The following is a 19,887-nucleotide window of genomic DNA, read 5'->3' on the forward strand; positions in this document are numbered from 1 at the left end:
CATTGAATTTAAAAATATGGAGGACATATGTTTTTAATCCATTAAAAATTCGTGGATAAGAAAAAGTTTTCTTTGAGCATTTGAAAAAAAAATAGTAAAAAGTTTTACTTGAGGATTGATTTTTTTAAATTTGTTTAATCTGTGATCAATTGAACGTGATCTTTTATTTTTTTTATTCTAAGCGTCACGTGAATTTTTATTTAATTCTAATAGAAAACTATTTAAAACAAAATGTGATTTTTCTTGTGATTAAAAAGTCAGTCCTCAGTAGAATTGGGAAAATCACATTTCGACATATGTTTTACGTTAATGTGACTTCTTGAATAGCTTAAATGTATAAAAACAAAAAAGAAACTAAAATATGAACGTTATCTGTACAATAAGTAACTGTGTTTTAAAAAACGACTCTTAGAAGTCATATTAGTCACATTATAATGCAATGGTTTGATGCAAATGCCTTGAAAGTTACGTGTTTAGTTGGCCAAATTCACGACATGGATCAAATTGACTAATCTTCGTTGACCAACGTCGGTCAACTTCACTATTCTCCGTTGACCAACGTGAGTCATACAATTGTTTTTTTAAATTATACATATTTAGTCACTAAAGCTCAGTTTACATTGCCGCGGAAGGGAACGGAAGCGTAATATTTCTAACAATGAACTTTGTTAATTATGTAACATACAAACTAGATACGAGCTAAAAAATAGGTCGCTCGCCTTCCGGTGAATTCTCGTGCAGTCTCGAGCATTCCCTGTGTATTACGCAATTGACATAAGTCAATGTACAATTTTGTTACCTAACTCGCTTAAATTGCGTTCCGCGGCAATGTAAGCTGACCCTAATTTAAACGTTTGATATGGTTTAAACGTGTGGAGTAACAGACTGGGGTACCGCATATTATAAAGGAGAGATGTGCTTAAACTACCAATAGAATTATGTTACTTTGACACTTCCTCTGCTTAATGATATATAATGAAATCCTATTGATTGTTTAAAGACATCTATCTCCCTTTTTCGTTTTAATGGATAATAAGTCTTTTAAATAAAGCACGTATAGCTAAATGCGTCAGAGAGCAAATAAAAATGTAAAATCAACTTTATTATCTCGAGTAGAGACTTTGTTTTTATTTAACAAGACTTTTTATTTACTTTCAGATGACGTAAAATGTCGATTCAACGTTTTTATTTGGAAATTATGTATCGATATCGGTTAAGACGATTATAGTTTTAGATTTTCTGTTCTTTGAAACCGACATACAGATCCACCAACTTATTAGTGTATTTAGTGGTGTCGTTTAGTGTACATGCAGTCTTGCATGCATTTACACTAACCTGACTGCGTTAGACATAACGGAGTGTTGTTCCTTTTATTGTCATAACATAACACATAAGTTGGTGACCTTCCAATGTCGTTTTCATAAGTGTTACAGAATACCCATAATGTATGCAAACTGGGCCACATTTGCAATTGCAATTTAATATGTTATATAGGCATATAATTGTTTACTACGGAATAGTGACCGTTGGCATTCATTTAGTGTGTTCTACGTTGTACGACGTTGTTGGTCGTATTGATTATTTTGAGTTACGTTGGCCAACTAACAACACAAAAACTCTATAGGTAAAAACTAGTATAATAATGTATATAAATATAATCAACTGCCAGGTAAGTTAATCGTATATTTGTATATGTTATAAAAATAATATTTGTTATGTAACACAACGTATATATTTTTTTTTGTAAAATAACGTTTTTATTTTCGTTATTCTTAGCAGAAGAAGTTATATTTCTTTTTTACTATTAGTAGTTTTTAGTTTTTTTTATCCGTAAAAATAAAATAGACAATTTGTTTATAGTAAAAAGATGTTTGTGTTTTATTTTATTGTTGAATATACATACTTTGTATATTCTACAAAGTATGTATACTGTGGGGGATTCTTTTTGGTACAATGAAACCCTGGTCAGCTCAATTTACATTGTCGCGGAATTTAAGAGGGAGCAGAGGAAAAATTCCTAATCTTCGATTTGATTTTAGAGGGGTATATCCACTTTAAAGTTAAAAATAAAATATTGTGTGAGTAACTACACGATATATTCAAGCATAGACATTAATCAGAAACACAAAACAATAAAGTTTCCTCGATAGATAAAAATCACGAAATGACCTCTAATTTTCAAATTTTTTCGATTTATCCTCGAAATGCTACAGGTTATTAGGACAAAAATGATATAATTAATTATATTTATGCATGAGCGACAACTGTCACTACGGATTTTTTTTAATCCCTTAAGTTTTAGAGTTATTCCGCTAAAACGAATTTAGTACTTTTAGTGCGCAAAATTCAACATCTGTCGCCTGTCACGCGAACTTCAGGCATATATTTGTTTCACAAATTTCGGCGGAGCCGTCAAAACTTTTTTTGGCATGCTCCTTCTTAATATCAATTGAATAGCGTACAAACTAGATAGAAGGCGAAAAACAGATCGCCATAATTCCGGAGAATTCTCACGCAGACTCGGAAATTAGCACAGCTACCGTTGGTTTGTACGTTGCATGTTTGTGCGCTACAAATTTCACAGTCTCGCGGCAACGTAAATTGATGAAATTTATCGAATATCCGATAACTTCTGAACTAAAATTGTGGAACTAGAATCGACTAATTCACTACTTTTTGTGGGTGCAATAAAATCTAAGCTAGGAGCTGTGATTCTCGAGATCGAATAATGGTGCCGCTGGTATAAGCTTATTCCAGAGTGGACTAACTTGAACGACGGACCGACTAAATCTAGTTGTTTACGACTAGAACCTACTAATTCACGACTTTGTAGTGCAATCAGATCTAAGCTAGGAGCTGTGGTTCTCGAGATTCAAAAGTAGTGACTCCGGAGTTTTTGTCAGCTCAATTCAGCGTGGACAGTAACTCACTAACTTCAAATCGGCATAAGAACTAAATTACTTTTTTTACGACTAATGCCAACTAAGTCACGACTTTTTAATACAATAAGATCTAAGTTAGGAGCTGTGATTCTCGAGAATGAGTAATGGTGCCGCCGGAATAAGTTTATTCCAGTGTGGACTAACTTTTGAACGGCGAACCGACTAAATCTAGTCAGCCTATAAGCTTATTCCAGCGTGGGCTGTACACTTTGTTACTTTCGAATGGCGGATCGACTAAATTTAGTTTATAGCGACTAGCACCGAATAGCGACTTTTTCTCATTATAAATTCTCGCGCGTGCTCGGTAATGCTCGCGAATGCTCGGGAATGTCTGCGGATCCACGCAACTGGCGTCGGCGACGCCTGGCGAATCCGTAGGCAGTGGCACGAAGGATACGAAATTCGTCGAATTTCAAAAAGTTCTTTCGTAAATCATGATCTCAAATATTTCTTTTCCTTTTTCTGTTCTCCTTTTTCTCTAATTCTGAATCAACAATAAGCGATGTAAAAACAAAATCCAAGTCCACTATCCTTCATTCCATAGGGGGAGATCTCTTGCTGCCCAGTGTGGTAGCGGCCATGCTGAGATGGCTGCGGTCTTCTTCTGAAAAGACGTAATCTTGGAAAAGGAGGCCGCGGAGTGGGAACGCGAAGGCGCAGTCGACACGAATCCACTCTACTACGAACTACACTTGTGAGGCCAGCGGACAGAGGATAGTGATCCGTTTCCTACATTGCACGGTCTCACTCGTCTGGGGGGATGGGTACCTCCCTTGGGACCGCTCCCTTCATTAGCGCGGGAACCCTAGTGGCAACCGGCAGTGGTGAATCTTCGGGATCCCACGGCGCCCACAACACCTGGTCAATAAGGTACTTGGAGGGTGTTAATGCCCTCCAACTGGAGGGATAGTCCCACATAAAGCATTCCCCGTAAACAAAAAAACTCCACCTTCCTTGTCATGTAAAAGAACTGAACGTCTACAGCCTCAAGGCGCAGATGCAAGTATTATCGCGAATGCTCGAGAATTGACGCTTCCGTTCCACGGCAATGTAAGTAGAGCCTAATGTAATTCCGCGTCGACAAAATAAAATCGCTTAATCGGTCTACAATTAGTCATTCCTTTGTTCAAAAGGTATCGGCGGTATCACTGAAAAAACAAATTGAATATACTCGAATCAGATGGCGATAAAAAATGGTTTTGTTTTATTAATAAATCGAGCCATGACTACCAACTTATCTTTAGCTACATTTTTATCTAAACGTTTTTGGTTGCAACCATAGATTTAGTGGTATATACTAAATCTATGGTTGCAACTGATATTTTAAACTATGACGGACAAGGATTCGAAACTATTATCCGGATTTAAATCGCGTATATTTGTTTTTTCAAACAAACCGACGTTTCGGACCCTTTAAAGGTCCCATGGTCACGGTTGACATGGTCTGTAAAGTGCCCGAAACGTCGGTTTGTTTGAAAAACAAATATACGCGATTTAAATCCGGAAAAATAGTTTCATTTCCTATGTGTAACAATCGCGAAAACCTAAGAACTCGATATGGATAAGGATTTGTCGAAATTTCCCGCTAAAATTATACAATACATGCCCAAACCACCGCAACATTCTTTTCTTTATTCTAGTCACCACATCCTCTTTCAAAATAATAAGAAAAGGAATTTGTAGCTAAGTTTATAGTTAGCTCAATTGTTTTTTTGTATTTTAGTGTAAACGACGTAATCAATATTCAAAAACCAGAAAGTAAGCGACCCCATTCAAACACCATAAAATAAGAGATCATAATTTCGTCGTATACACGTTTACGTTTATGTTTAAACTATTGTTGCAAATTTTTAAACGCAAGTGTTATCATAAACGCCTGAAAGTCTCAAAAATCTTTAGATGGAGGTAGCAAATAGTAGTTCTACATACATCTACATACATATCATAAATCCTCTATTATGTGTTAAAAAAACAGCAAATTACGACAGACGTAAACCAATATAAAGACAAACTGTTTTATTAGAACAAATTTCTTATCTGTGAAAATTATTTTCTATAAATCTCTGAAAAACAAAACAATTTGATTCGACCTCAATTCCAATATCAGTCGAGATCTTAGACTATGGAAACTAAAGGACATGTTATGTTGACATATATAAATCAGACGTTACATGTATATGATGTATTTCGACGTTGAAAACATAAACATGTTATTGTTTAACTATTGCGTGCCGTCTTAAGTCACAAGAGATAGCATTACACTGGTCTGTGTCAAACATGAGAATCGAAAATACGTAACGTCATCTTAAATGCCAACCATGTCCATTTCGCAGTACATGAGGTACAGGATACGGTTGTCAAAGGGAAGCACATCAAATGTCAAAACAAATGTTTTTCCAAGTGTTTTATTGAATTATTCGCATGTATTGTAATAAAATGGACATAAATATTGACAGTGAGAACAATTTAGTATTAATAAAAATTCGTCGCTGCAGCATTACGGGATGTGGCATTTGAAAAATTGAAGATCGACCGAATGTAACATTGTACAGTCACGTGTTATTTTTCTGTCTATAAATCACACAAAGCCCAAATATCTCATGTAATTAGATAGATATATTTAAGTAGTTTATTCATAAATCTTGCCAAGTTTTGCTTTGGTTTCTTCAAATTGCCTGTTTGTTTGTATATTTCGATGATTGTTGTTAACGATTATTTTGAGATAGTGTAGTTCTTGGAAGCGTACATATTATCGATATTCTGTTACTAAAATAATTCACTACGAGGTTTTTATTATTATTGTTTTCATTATTTCAAGTTTACCTACAAATCAAAAAAGAAAAAAGAATGGTTGGAAATCATACCGCAGTATAATAGTGCCGAATATAAACATTGAATCAAAGACCATTTTCATTTATTCGCTTCATTTTGAAGAGTCAAATTTTAACATAACTTTGAATGTAACTAGATTACATGATAATGCAATTCCATTAGGTGTATTGGTAAATATTTTTATATTTAATTTAAATTAAACAAGATTCATTTACTAGGCATTCTCAGTTCCTGAAAACAAAATTATGCACTCGTTTCCGATTTTTTCCCACTGACAACTCTAACTACAAAAAATTCTTATTTTATAAAGCCAGCAATACAATGACCATGTTGGTACAACGTTGCCGGGTGAAGGCCAATACCAGTGTAAAGACAGCCTATTTGCCTTGCCTTGCCTTGCTATCGTTCGGTGTCACTCGACCACCTGACCGAGTGACGGCGAGCGCTAACGTGTTCGTTTGACGTGGCTTGTCACAACTTGCAATCGCTCGTGACTTCTTGTCTCACGTCGTAGAAGTGTTGATTTTTCTGTACAAATCAAAGGCGCTCGGCCAATAGTAGTCAATTGAAATTGTATAAACAGACATTTGTATGCTATTTAATACATGCGAAACATGTTTATACTAACACTGTCTCTTGGTACATCTCCTGTTATACCATGTTTTAAGCAAATAAATGCATGATAATAATATTACTACTTTCATTTATTTCCAAAATTAAATGGAAGTATTAAAGATTCACTTAAATCAGTCACTGACATTAATTCTATACCAATGCATAAATACAAAAAAGCCTACACTATTTGAAATCTGTTTAAAAATTTGTCTATGAAAATATGCATCTTGAGGTTGGAAATGTATAGGAGTTATATTTCAAAGTTTTCTCTTTTTTATATACTCTCAAATTACATTTTTTTCTGTGTGAATTCAATTTTCGTAATATTCGACATTCCCTTAAAACCTAAAATATTCCCAAATGGAATATTGATCTACTTTAATTGAATGTTTGCATGTCGATAATGACTTATCGATAGATTATGGTACGACACTAAACAAAATCCGCCATTTGTTCGTTCAGTTTTTGTTTAGGTATGCACGTTCATTCCGTAGTTAGGGCACCTCCTTTCTTTTATTTTTTTCCATCCTCTAAGCAAATTTCACACGTTACTTTTTAACGAACGATATGATAGTTGAGGTCTCTAGTTTGTCTATGAATGAAATAAAAACTACGGTTGTGTGACGTGCTTGAGAAAACTTTTTATTTACCGCCTTATATATCTACCTTTATGCTGGTCGTAATTTGCGGTTTTTGAACACATCATAGAGGGTTAAATATTGTAAACGGCAAAAAGACATAACATCCATTGTTAAAAAACTGTTACATAATCGGTTACGAAATACATTATTATATATTAAAACAAATTTAGTATCATCACTTATACATGTACAAATATTTGAAAAAATCCTCTCCTATAAAATTTGTTTTTAGTCGCTTACACTAAGTCGGCGGTAATGGATCGAAATACAGATACGATGAAAAACCTGACTAGCCAAACAAACTTGACACACGACTTAAGACATAGATGCTAAGGGAAAAAAATATTTACACATGAATTTGCTTCTATACAATTTAAAATTTGTTTTGGGAAAGCGTAAACTTGTGGTATAGGTACTAAGTTTTAAGAATCTATAGTTTATCTTTTTTGAAAATGCTGTAAAATGTTCAGTTGATTGCGCAAGCGTTGCCCGCTTGCAAGCAGCAAGTGATTGCCGTCGATAAATATGACATCGACTATCGATGGAATGTTGGTTACGCTTATGAAATAAATAGTCGAACTTGTTTCATTTGTTTTCAATTATTCGTCCAACTGCTGTGCACAGGTTTATTTGGATTGTAAATTTTTGAAAATTCATACATACATATTACACTAAATTTAGTAGTATGTTTATGAAACATACAAATAGGAGACATATTTTAAAGTTTTTCATTTCAATTGAATATACATAATCAAATCCGCCGGTCGTTACTGATAGACCAACTGTTGAAATAAGAATAAAGAATACAATAACGCAATTGGTAATCATTAGAACGATCTAACATTCAAAATTCAGACATTTTTAGCAAAATGTTACATACTTTCGCAATCTATCGATACAACTGTCGACAACAAGTACCTACATGACTATTTCCAATTTTACGAAAACTGGTAACCCTACAAATGTCATTTTAAAAATAAAATAAAATAAAGACGCGCTAAATACATTATAAAATACAAACAATTATAAAATAATAAATAATTCGTTCATAAATACAAAAAAAGAAAAAATAGGATAATATTAACAGAAAAAAAAGTAAAAACAAATAAGCAAAAAAAGCATGTCAAAAAGGTGCATCACAGCATTTGAGGACTATGCTAATGACATAGCCCTCGCTGATATTCTGCCACGGCCTGCCATAAAAATAGAACACCACAATTAAAAACAAAATTTAATGCAAATACTAACACAATCAGATACTAAATAAATTTGACAATACAACATTTACACACGAAAACATTGACTTACGGACGTCGGGTCCGCGCTAAAAAGTGTCCGAACTTATGGGGCGTTAAAATCGTATACAGAGCGTCATTCACGCTTTAGTCTTCCTTTGTTCGACTGACAGCGAAGCAAGCAAAATTAGACAGTACTGCGATGACATTACAATTTAAATTCAACGGTTTAGCTTTTTCATATTCCTTTAAATGTCACTACATTTAAATAGGTTGACTTGGGACATTTTTTTCGTGGTTTTTGTATTAGACCCGTCGTCCATTTATTTGTAAGTCAATGCATGAAAATAATCAAATTGAATAACAACAACGATAATAGTAAATTTAAATTGCACAATACCAAATACACACGAATACACAGAACAGATACACAAACAGCTATTATTTAAAGTCAAGTTATTATTAAATGTCTGCGTTTCGAGATTTCTTTTCAAATAGCCACAGGAAACATTTCCATTTAAACGTTGAAGACTCCATCTTCAAAAAAGACAGGCTATGCGTTCAACAGTATCTGAGAAAAATGCGTATAACAGACGGACTGACACTCTAGGGATCTTACAAGATAATGAATGAATGCTTTTTTACAGTACGTACCTTAATTTAATATGCCAATGGGAGATTTACGAGAAACTACACAGCTTACACTCTTGCAGCAAGTCGAAAACGGTTTCGACTAATTTGTAATGCATGCCAAAGGTTGTACGTCTCGCGTCGACTGACCCGTAGGACATGTTCATAGTGAAGAGGTCGGGGAAGAACTGGAAGAGTGTGAGGAAAGTTACTATCTGTATATTCCGTCCAACCATTTACTTAACTCTGGACAGCTCGAATTCGGATCAATTAGTATATATAACAATCGATTTTATTTACGAAGAAGTTTTAATCGTGAATGTGAGCGGGTTTAAAAGAAAAGATATTATCTTATTGGGATCGTGATGTTGCGTTTGTCAATTTATGCGTATGCAGAAGAATCTTTAGATTAATTACAATAAACTATAAGAATTTATTATCATTATTTATAATTTATTTAATTTCATTATAGTTTATTAGACAGATACCGATATTTATCAACTTGTTACATAATCTGTTGACTTGACAAATATCGGAGCTAAAGAGCACGTCGCTTCACTAAAATTAAAAATAGAAGAGTCCAGGAATTAATTGCATTTTCTTGTCTATGGTCGTATGTCAATAATTACGTAACTTCGAATGCATGCATATGTCAAAAGTTAACTAAATGGTAGGACGGAGTATAGTCAATATGTTCGGAAATAATAAGAGACTAGGTAGTATTAGTTTAAAAAAGTCCTCGGTACGAAATCATTCTACTCTTATTTATTCTTTACATGATGCAGTCGCTAATTGTCGATTTTAGGCAGCGATGCAAACGCGCGACTGCATCGCTACGCTTGGGCTTCATGGGCGATTACATCGATGCAATTGCGCATTTCACGAACGCGTTCCATAAAGGAAACTCACACGCAGGTACATGATAATGCTCTGGCCACACAGAGGCGGTGGCGGGAGGCGTTCGAGTTCTTATGCACTCTGCCACATTGAAATTTTATTCGACACGAATTTCATCGCGTACACCCCGCGCGGCCGCCGCGCCGCTCGGTCGTTACGCGGAGTCCAACTGTCATGCGTCTAACTGTCATGGCAAAATAAGCTCTATTTGTATAGCTTTTACGTTTCAACTTAAATGAACGTCACAAGAACGCCTGCGCAGCGAGACTGGCTTGAATTTGGTCTACGCGGCGGCTCGCGCGACGTTTGTATTATTCAGAGGAATGTAAACGTTGTTGCCTAGTAAATAGAATTCAGATTTGTCATTAAGGTACATCAAGGTAACGCGGTCACCGCGCGGCTGCCGCGCGAAAACTTCGCCTTGTGTTACTGTTCGCTTGGAGTGATTGGGAAAAGCGTTACACTTCTGTCATCGTTCCAGTTACAAAAAAAATCACAGTGACGTGATTTGTCACGCCGGCGGTACATACTCATTCGCAAGGCCGATTTCCCTGAGGGGAATAAGTAAGATTCTCCCTACCGAACACCCCAGGTTACTCTTTGTAAATATTTATGCGTATTATTAAGCATAGAAGTAAGATTTGAAAAAGCATCATTTTGGTTTGTAATTTGCAATAACCTGTAAATCGACTGAACTCTGCAAATGGAGTACTGCCACCTTATCTATTTCCGCCTCCAAGCAGTAATGTCGGCATTACTGTGTTCCGGTTTTGAAGAACGACAACTTCGTGCCTTACAGGTAATATTTTTTATTACGGTATAGGCTAAGTTAGCAGATAAAGTTTTTTACCATTTAAAATTTTGTGATTTACACCTACACTCCATTCATAGTATCTGTGAATCTATTAATAAATAACAGAGACTAATATATTCGGTGTAAAAATACAATACAGATACGCATTATTACACAAAAGAACAAACAACAGGCGGCCTTGTTGCTAGGTAACAATCTCTTCCAAGAGCTGCTAATTGTAAAGAGCAAATTACACATGCTCATTAGGTATTTATATTAATATAATATAATATTATATATTTCATTAACTCGCTAACTAGAATAATACTGAAAGTAAAAAGAAAATGAATTTAAAAGCACTTAACATGTTATACTTTAGACAGGTACTTTTAGATAACCAAGGTATTTGACTTTATCATTACTTACTTAGTTAATAATTATATTCACTACATATCTATCGGCAATACAAATTTAAAATTCGAGAACTCTTGTCTACTAAGTTAACGAAGTTACGGCATCTCATTATATTTATATAATAAATATTTACTATATATATTACTCTGCACTAAATAAATGTTGAAAACAATAACTGAATGAGTCTTAGACATAAGTTTTTTCGCTCATCTCGTTTTATCTTTCGGAAAACGAAAGAAAATCTTCTCTTTATCACGTTTAGATGATGAGAAACTGTCGTACACAGCACAACTCACGACCATTTAAATAGTACCGTACAATGATGTTATAATATTAACGTACAAGTTTCGTATTGAAAAAATGAAAACTATATTTAAATATCAAAGCCGTCTTAGCGCGAAAACGGCCGACAGCCTTGTTGCCGTTCAGTCAATGTAACCGTCAATACGTGGGGCGTAGAGCGCAGCTCCGCCCCCGGACCGCTTTTCCCGCTATACCGTGTCTGTGTGGCCTGAGCTTAATGAAAATATCGCATTCAAAGTTAGTGTTATACTGAGCGACAGGTTGAACGAGATAAATATTTAAATAGGCAAACGAGTAGCTGATATCTAATACGAATATGTAAAAAGAATCACCCCTAAACACAAGAAACAAAAATATCGTGCTATTACGCACTCTTCATTTGGGCTACTCTTTGAAGCAGAACAGCTGAGCGGTAGGATTTTGAAATCCCACGTGTAAAGAGTAGGTACTATTAAAAATAATTCAACTTTCCCTTCATGCCTTGCTTAGGACGGACAAAATTGAGCCCTAACATGAATGTGTAGGATGGAGCACATCGACTAAGGAACGTTTCTCCAATACTTTGGCACGACTGATAACATCATTTGCACAACATACCACAACGGAACACATCATGTGCCAATACTAATAAGGCGTCGTTATTTTTCGTCACTGCACTCCACTAAACTGGACAGGTGAATGGATCAATGTACCACGCAAAACAAATACGCGACGACGGACTTGGGGTCCCGTCTAACACAAGAGCGCAAGCGAATTAACCGGGCGGTAGCGGGTGGCCGGCGTCGGCGCTTCAAAGAGTTTGAGCAGAGTATTACAATATGTCCGCTCACGCGATGCGCTCATCCTACCGCAAAATGGCGGCTATTTGGTTTCGCAAATTAGAAAAGGATTCAGTTTAAATACAAGTTTTAAAAAATAAAAAATATTATTCTGCATTGCTAAATAAATACCCTCCGTACTACAACAAAAACATCTCAAATAAAATGCAGTAATACACCGCAAATCGTGCACTTAAAAAGCACTAATGAAATTTTTGGTGTACTTGGGTAAATATGATAATATTCCGTTTGAGTGGTTCTAATGTTTACCATGAAATTACTCCTTAAAGTATAGTTTATAAACATTTATATTCAGGGTAAACTTAAAAAACGCTACTTACGGTATGTTTTCAATAAATAAACACCGACATCACCAGCCCAAACAATAACACACACGATTGTCTTGACGTATTTTTAAAGTTGTTTATTTTTTTTAAATGACAGACCCAGACATTAAAAACTTTATGGTTTGCTAGAGTAGTTAACGAAATAGCAATTAGTATTAGTTCTTTTACCTGTTATAACTTCGATATCCGATAAATCGGTATAAAATCATCACCGGCACCTCTAGGTGTGGTATGCTTCCAGAGACGCATGAATCGCGTGAGCGGTTAGAGGCAGTATTTTCCTTAGACGAAAAATAAGGTAGGTTTGTTTTTACATATTTATACCCATATTTATCTCGCTCAACCTGTGAACTTGTATATTTTAGATGACCATAGGGTATTTAGAAAATGCGTTTGTCATACAAAATTGACGGTATACTTGCTAGGTCATCATCGAGTATATAACCAAAAATGTAGACGAAATAAGGGCCATCCACCCCTGGCAACTCATCAGTCGAATGGTACTGATGTCACTTTTAAATATCAACTCTCGTTTGCGCTGAAATCACAAATTAGAAAGCTGAAATAATACAGCGCCAACAACTGACCTGTGTTTACGTCTCCGTATATTCCAAAAATATTATGTTTTTATTGTAATAAATATAATATCTCTAACTATGGGGGGCTGTTCCATTCGGTGGTGTGGGAAAAATAGCAAAACATCCAATTTCTGGTTATTTACTCGATGTTGGTCATGTAATGGTACATTTTAATGAAATGTAGTTTTCCGGATTTAAATGGCGTATATTTGTTTTTTCAAACAAACCGACGTTTAGGGCCCTTTACAGGTCCCATGGTCACGGTTGACTGAGGTGGTACAGTCTTCGACCGTTTCGTACAGTTTTCAACAGTTTGAAAAAACAAATATACGCGATTTAAATCCGGAAAAATAGTTTCATTTTTAAAAGGACATGACACTTTTTTTTCTAAATAACAACACTTACGGGTAAACCAGCAACTGGCTCCATGTCCAACTCGTTCATAGACATTTCGTTGTTTTTCAATAATAACACTCTCTGCGGGGTCACTTGGAGTAACATCAGTTTTCCCTAAATAAAAAATGGCACACTTAATAGCATAAGCCATTGAGAAAAAGCTGCGCAAACACACTGCAGCCTCTCAAAAAGTGGCATCGTCAAAGCAACATTCAAGCAAGAATATTGAATAACAAATGAATGCGGCACTGGGGAGCGCATCGTGAGTTTCTACGACGACGTCGTGCCGTGTGTCGTGACACGTTGCGTCGTCGTAAATTTCCACGATACGACGTCGCGTTGTGAGACGATGCTGCGTCGTAGCAAGACGCGACGTCGTATCGTGTTTATGTGTGAGAGCCCTAAGAGACCCCCCACGCTAGCGTCTTGCTAACTCACGCACAGCGTCGACACGACGTCAGCCCGGCAGCGACGTAACGGCAGCGCGGCTTATATGCGACGTTCGGCACTAATCTGCAATCGCTCTGTGGTGGCGTTGCGTCGTCACCGTGCGGACGTCGTGTTGACGTTCTGCGTGACTTGACAAGACGCTAACGCTCGAAAGACGCTAGTGTGTGTGGGAGGGGGGTCTCTAAGTTACCCTGAAACCATCTTTATAATATAGACATACCTCTCGTTTTGTATCGACCGCTTCCCGAAACTGAATTATGATGTTACGCCAACCACCTTGTACATTCCACCTGAGAATCATAAAATAATAAACCCAGATTAGCTTCAAGCTATGTTATTAATGTAATAATAAACATTTTTCTCGACGGTTTTGGATATCACTCCTTCGAGTATTGGAACTATATCCATCTTCCAATCGTAACAATTGAGTAGGCTTGCGTAGTTCGTGAACTACATAGGTACAATCAATTAGGAATGTTTTCCCGACACACTGTCATGAACGAGTTCATCTTGCACAGTCTTAGTAGTTTATCGGGCTTTATTTATATATAGTTCACCTGTTATTTATTCAGTAGGAACGTTGCGAACGGGACAATTAGCGATCTTTTACTACATTTGATTAGAAATGAGGAGATCCGTAGAAGAACGAAAGTCACCGACATAGCTCAAAGGATTAGCAAGTTGAAGTGGCAGTGGGCAGAGCACATATGTCGTAGAACGGCCGTTGGGGCAGAAAGGTTCCCGAATGGAGACCACGAACCGGAAGGCGTTCAGTGGGACAGCCAACTACTAGATGGACGGATGACCTGGTAAGGGCGGCGGGTGACCGATGGATGCACGTCGTGTCCGATCGGCTAGTCTGGAAATCTTTGGAAGAGGCCTATGTTCAGCAGTGGACGTCTTCCGGCTGATTTGATGATGATGATACTATTTTTAGTACAAGTTTTTTGTTTTTAACACATTGAGGTGGAGCGATCCTTTTCTTTCTTTTCTCTAAGGAAGGGCCATGAAATTACCTGCTCCACTGAAAGTTGTAGGACCTGGACAAGAAAGCCATGGCGTGATACAGATGACGCTCCATCGCCCACTCTTTGGGGCAGGAGCCTTCCACGTAAGTATGGCCGTCGAATTCGGGGAAAAGGTCCACAGCCGCCCCGCGCATTATCTGTAAGATATAAATGACACTTTGATTAAGACAACGCTTGCTGACGATACAGGGATTGAGTTCCCATAGTCTTGGGAACATAGACATAAATTAGGAAATCTACGTATCGGTGATTGACTCGTTTACACTAGGTCGACAGGTCAGTCCCATATCTTTTTTACGTAACTTTTGTTTGTAGTGACCCTCTCTATCAACCTTTTGGTTATACGGGAAACAGGGATCTATTCAGTTACGTCCTGACCCCAGATAAGCCCGTTTGCGTGGACGTCATCCGGTACGCAGAAGGCTAGTGATTTAGGTGAGTCGCCCCGGGTGCATGTACAGTAACCCTCCTATTTTCCAGATAGGTGCCGGAGTTGTGAGGTACGCTCACTTCCCGACGCCGAAAAACTGCGTGTCTCCAATTCGAAATAACTTAAGCGGCTGGAGGGATTGGAGGACATCCAACTCATCCTCTACTAGCTATCCGGGCAGTTCTGCGACAATGTCCGGACATAGCTTCCGACTTATAGGGCAACACACGTGTCCCGCGCGTCTCTTCGGCTTAGGTCCTAGTCTAAAACGCGGTATGAACGCCTCGGCGATATGCTACTGAGGCTACAGCTAACCACAAACCCCAGCGAGTTCATACCCAAGTCCGGATCCACCAGTGACGCTCGTGAAGGTTATATATCACTAGCGCAGGGCTTGGCCTGGACGCCCGCCGCCGCTTCCGGCCTACCCGTAATCTCCCCGGAACTCCCTATCCTGATCGGTAGACAGGTCGATAGGTGATTGTAAATATTAAGGGCGCCTTCAAGTTAGACGCTTAATGCGCTCCATTTATTTTTCAATTACAATTAGTGCCTAAAATTATTGAAGTCCAGCAATTGCAGCGCTTCTACAAGCTGTAAATCGTTTGAAGGCGTCCTAAGTTACTAGATAACAGTATTTCGCTGCTGAAGTGACCAGGTGTAATCACTGTCGGGCGATTCGGTCACATTCGGCAAGCGACAGTCGTGCAAGTTACAATTGTCAGCGGCCATGTCTCACCATGCCTCGTGGGCTGGATAATATCTTCTTTTTTAATTTTACCTGATCCACGAACAAGTCGTGTGCCTGGTAAGCGACAAGCGTGTCCACATAAATTGTAGTGCTACTAGGGTCACGGTATCGAATCAAAAGTATCGATACTGTACTCATGAATAGTATCGTATGTAAAATATCTCATTCATAAAAGTATCGATACCTTGAGATATCGATACTTTTGTCCTGCAAATGTTCTCTACTTAAAGACAGAATAAAACACATGAATATAAATAATAAAATAAGTCTTTTATTTGATTTATGATTTTTCTATTGAAACAAATAACAAAAGACTTTTATTAAATTGATCAATTCAATCAACCGTCATAATCACATAATTTGTGTTACTTATATCTCCCACTCCTTCTCTGTATAATCAATTAAAACCAAAAATCTATTTGGTAACAGTCTGTTTCTCGTTTTTGATATTATATCTTCTGCTTTTGAGAACAAACTTTGTGAAGAAGGAACAAACTTCGCCGGAATTGCGACGTATTCAAATATAACGTTTGTCAGGTATGATACCTAATTCAAATGTTTCTAATTATTTTTCTTCATTCTCATTCTTATAAAGAGGCAAATGGTGGCATACACTATACAGCCAAGTAATTCATGATAAAGGTTGCCATTAAAAAAAAATCGCTAGGTGGCTTGCGTTATGATATGAGGTGTCCTAAGTAGGAACTGTTGGAAACGATACGACACTTATAAAAAAAGTACTAATCACTGAAAAGTATCGAGTACAAAAGTATCAGTATCGGAGGGAAAAGTACTCGATACCAAAAAGTATCGATAGTTTTTCCGTGTCCCTAAGTGCCAGAGCTTTAAATCGCAAGGATCTGAGGGGCACTACCTGCCAATGTGCTGTTATATAATGTACTATTTATCAAAATGCGCGATATGTACGCATGACGACAGCGCGGCTGCGGCGCTTATAAATACGCCGCCGCCGTGTGCAATTCCTTACCTGCACCATTCTCTTGACAGTGTATTTTTTATTAAAGTGTTCCTTCAAAGCGTTAGTGGTCGCATTCGCGATGAACTTGAGTTTCACTTTGTTGCCGACACAAAGCCATGTTACAGTGACGCATACACCCGTCACGACTACTAAAACACCTTTGCTGTAAAAATAAATTAACAATAACAATGTAGCTAATAATCACATCAATTTTACTTAGTTTTTATCTTACTCCCTAACAGTGGCAAGGTGTAAAAATTGTCTTTAGTGAAGCCGGAGCAAAAAAAAACCACTTGCTTTAACATGTGGCGCCTTGGCGACATTTAAACATACCATTTATTAGCACATATTATTTCACTGGTTACTCTTCACGTAAAATTAAGAGGGAGCAGAGGAAAAATTCCTAATCTTCGATTTGATTTTAGAGGGGTATATCCACTTTTCAATTTTAGTCCTAATAAGCTATAGCATTTCGAGGATGAATCGAAAAAATGTGAAAATTAGAGGTCATTTCGTGATTTTTATCTATCGAGGAAACTTAATTGTTTTATGTTTCTGATTAGTGTCTATGCTTGAATATATCGTGTAGTTACTCATACAATATTTTATTTTTAACTTTAAAGTGGATATACCCCTCCAAAATCAAATCGAAGATTAGGAATTTTTCCTCTGCTCCCTCTTAAGCAAAAAATGTAGTAAATTATTTTTAAATATTTGTAATATTTGATAACACGTGGAAATTTGTGGTGGGAATCGAGTTATTTGGACGAGTCGCCACTGCTCTCTGATCACAATAGTTTTTTTGAGACTTCCGATGGAAAGTGACGATGAGGTCGAGTCGGATTCCGGACAAATTTAATTCAATGTGTATTTTCATTTAACACATTTGTGAAAGCATCGTCCTGTTGTCAATTGATGTGCTGTGGCAGATATTTTTCTCATACATATACATTTCTCAAACACGCTCGGAAATGTTTGCATTACTTTCAAAATACGAACACGGAAAGTTTGTAATTTATGGACCATGTGACTACTTCCCGGCCGCGTATGGCTTCCCGTATACAGTACGTCTCCCAAGGTGAGTCGAGTTCGGTACGCTTTTCTAAGGTCTAAACAACGGAAATACCGTACACTAAAAGTCCCCTCGAAGTGATGAGTTAGATGCGCCTTTCCAGCCACCACATAAGTTAAAGCGATTAAAAAACCGCATTTGGTAAGTCCATTAGGGGACGAATTAGGTACGGGTTTTCATAAGAAATACTCGTAAAAAAGCGTCTCTGATTCGTCACGTCGTGTAATTCCAGAATCAAAAACTCAAAGGTCATAATAGTTCAAACGAGATTGTCTCTTATTGTTTTAAATAAACAGAGCAAAACGCAAATAATAAACACGGAAGCTATCTCTCTCCGTCTCACCTACACTATCAATAAACACCTACAAAATAGATAACACTAAGCTCTGATTAGTTACATATTTTAACAATTGTGGTAAACACGTCACACTTTCAATTATTTTTTTTTACATTTTCTATTAAACGTCTTCCTCTCTTTAATCTCTTATTATTTCCTTACATTGTTTGAGAAAAATTGTACACATGTCTCGGAGCGAACGGGGATTGCTTGACTTGTATTAATACTAGGCCTCGCTGGCGCTCGTCCTTGTAACTCATACTCGTCCACCAATCCCTGACGTCCCTGCCTCTGCAATAATGTACTATTAAAGCACCCATAAGGTGGCGGTGCTTCCCTAAACGAACTCCTTCACAAGCCTCTACTGCTGCCTGGTGCTACGTACGTTAGCCATAGATATTTGGCTGGTGGCACGTGCGTTGTTTTAACCGTAACCATTGTTAGTTGACGTAGTGTCTGGCACGGTTTGCTAGAAGACGTCGTTCGAATCCGGCCGGATCAAAGGAGTGTTTTTCTGTGGAGGAGGTTTTTCTGAGTGTTCGATCTTTGTATTAATAATTATAACAAACCAGTGGAGTAATTTCACAAAAAAATAATTGAATATCATCGTGGTGACATTCGGATTCGGAAATTCATAAAACACTTAATTACAGTGAATAGCGACATCTTTAGCCGGGGCTGGTAGCTGTAAAGGTGTCTAACTGGGTGATAAAATACTTTCATAGATGGCGCTACGGCTCGTTAAAAACCAGATACAAAAATCCGACAACAAGCACATGGAAAAATTCGATTGTTCCGTGATATAGTTGGTGTACGGTCTATGACCGACAATGCGCTCCATCAACACTTTACGTCATTGTCAGTAATCAAGCAATAAATCTACTTATCAATTATCAAACTATCATTTTATAAGATTACGGATACACCGTACAGTTGGCATAGCGTCTGCCACGATTTGCTAGAAAATGTCGGTTCGAATCGGTGTTCGATCTTTGTATCGATTATTATATTTAGTCAGTTTCCTAAATATTTCTTTTTCGAATATTGAAACGTTTATTAGGTGTGTGGCCTTTACCTGTTTGGATCCGGTTTAAGCTCCCAACCTTGAAATGGCATATTGTTGTACCGCAACGTGCCAATGCCAATCGGCCCTGGATAAATAAAATAGTTTTTAATCAATCAATTCGACAACCTCGGTGGCCCAACTAACAGTGGTTCTATGTCCGTAACGGTATACAAGTCCCATGTGCCTGTAATTTTTTACCAGCACCCTTACCCTTCTCAACCGGAACACAGTAATGCTGACATTACTGCTTGGCGGCAGAAGTAGGTATGGTGGCAGTACTTACTTAGACGAACTCTTTCATATGGAGGTCTACTGCTGCCAAAATACTATGTA

General features: G+C 37.3%; 1 protein-coding gene across 3 annotated transcripts in view; it reads right to left on the reverse strand.

The window, feature by feature from the left end:
• Positions 1 to 2,341: 2,341 nt before the first annotated feature.
• LOC113232262 (axonemal 84 kDa protein-like) overlaps positions 2,342 to 19,887 on the reverse strand; it is an 83,703-nt gene continuing 66,157 nt past the window's right edge. The window contains exons 20-26 of one of the 3 annotated variants that reach the window (XM_026466933.1): positions 19,564 to 19,639; positions 17,089 to 17,242; positions 14,908 to 15,056; positions 14,112 to 14,181; positions 13,451 to 13,555; positions 8,920 to 9,083; positions 2,342 to 3,543 (exon numbers count right to left, since the gene is read on the reverse strand). In XM_026466933.1, coding sequence (XP_026322718.1) covers positions 8,946 to 9,083; positions 13,451 to 13,555; positions 14,112 to 14,181; positions 14,908 to 15,056; positions 17,089 to 17,242; positions 19,564 to 19,639 — 692 coding nt within the window. In that variant the 3' untranslated portion in view covers positions 2,342 to 3,543; positions 8,920 to 8,945. Of the gene's footprint in view, positions 3,547 to 8,562; positions 8,837 to 8,919; positions 9,084 to 13,450; positions 13,556 to 14,111; positions 14,182 to 14,907; positions 15,057 to 17,088; positions 17,243 to 19,563; positions 19,640 to 19,887 lie in introns of those variants that run through there. The other 2 variants (XM_026466931.1, XM_026466932.1) reach the window with 2 other exon arrangements.

This window comes from Hyposmocoma kahamanoa, unplaced genomic scaffold, assembly GCF_003589595.1.
Source record: "Hyposmocoma kahamanoa isolate Upper Pololo Valley unplaced genomic scaffold, ASM358959v1 67, whole genome shotgun sequence".
Taxonomy (NCBI): domain Eukaryota; kingdom Metazoa; phylum Arthropoda; class Insecta; order Lepidoptera; family Cosmopterigidae; genus Hyposmocoma; species Hyposmocoma kahamanoa.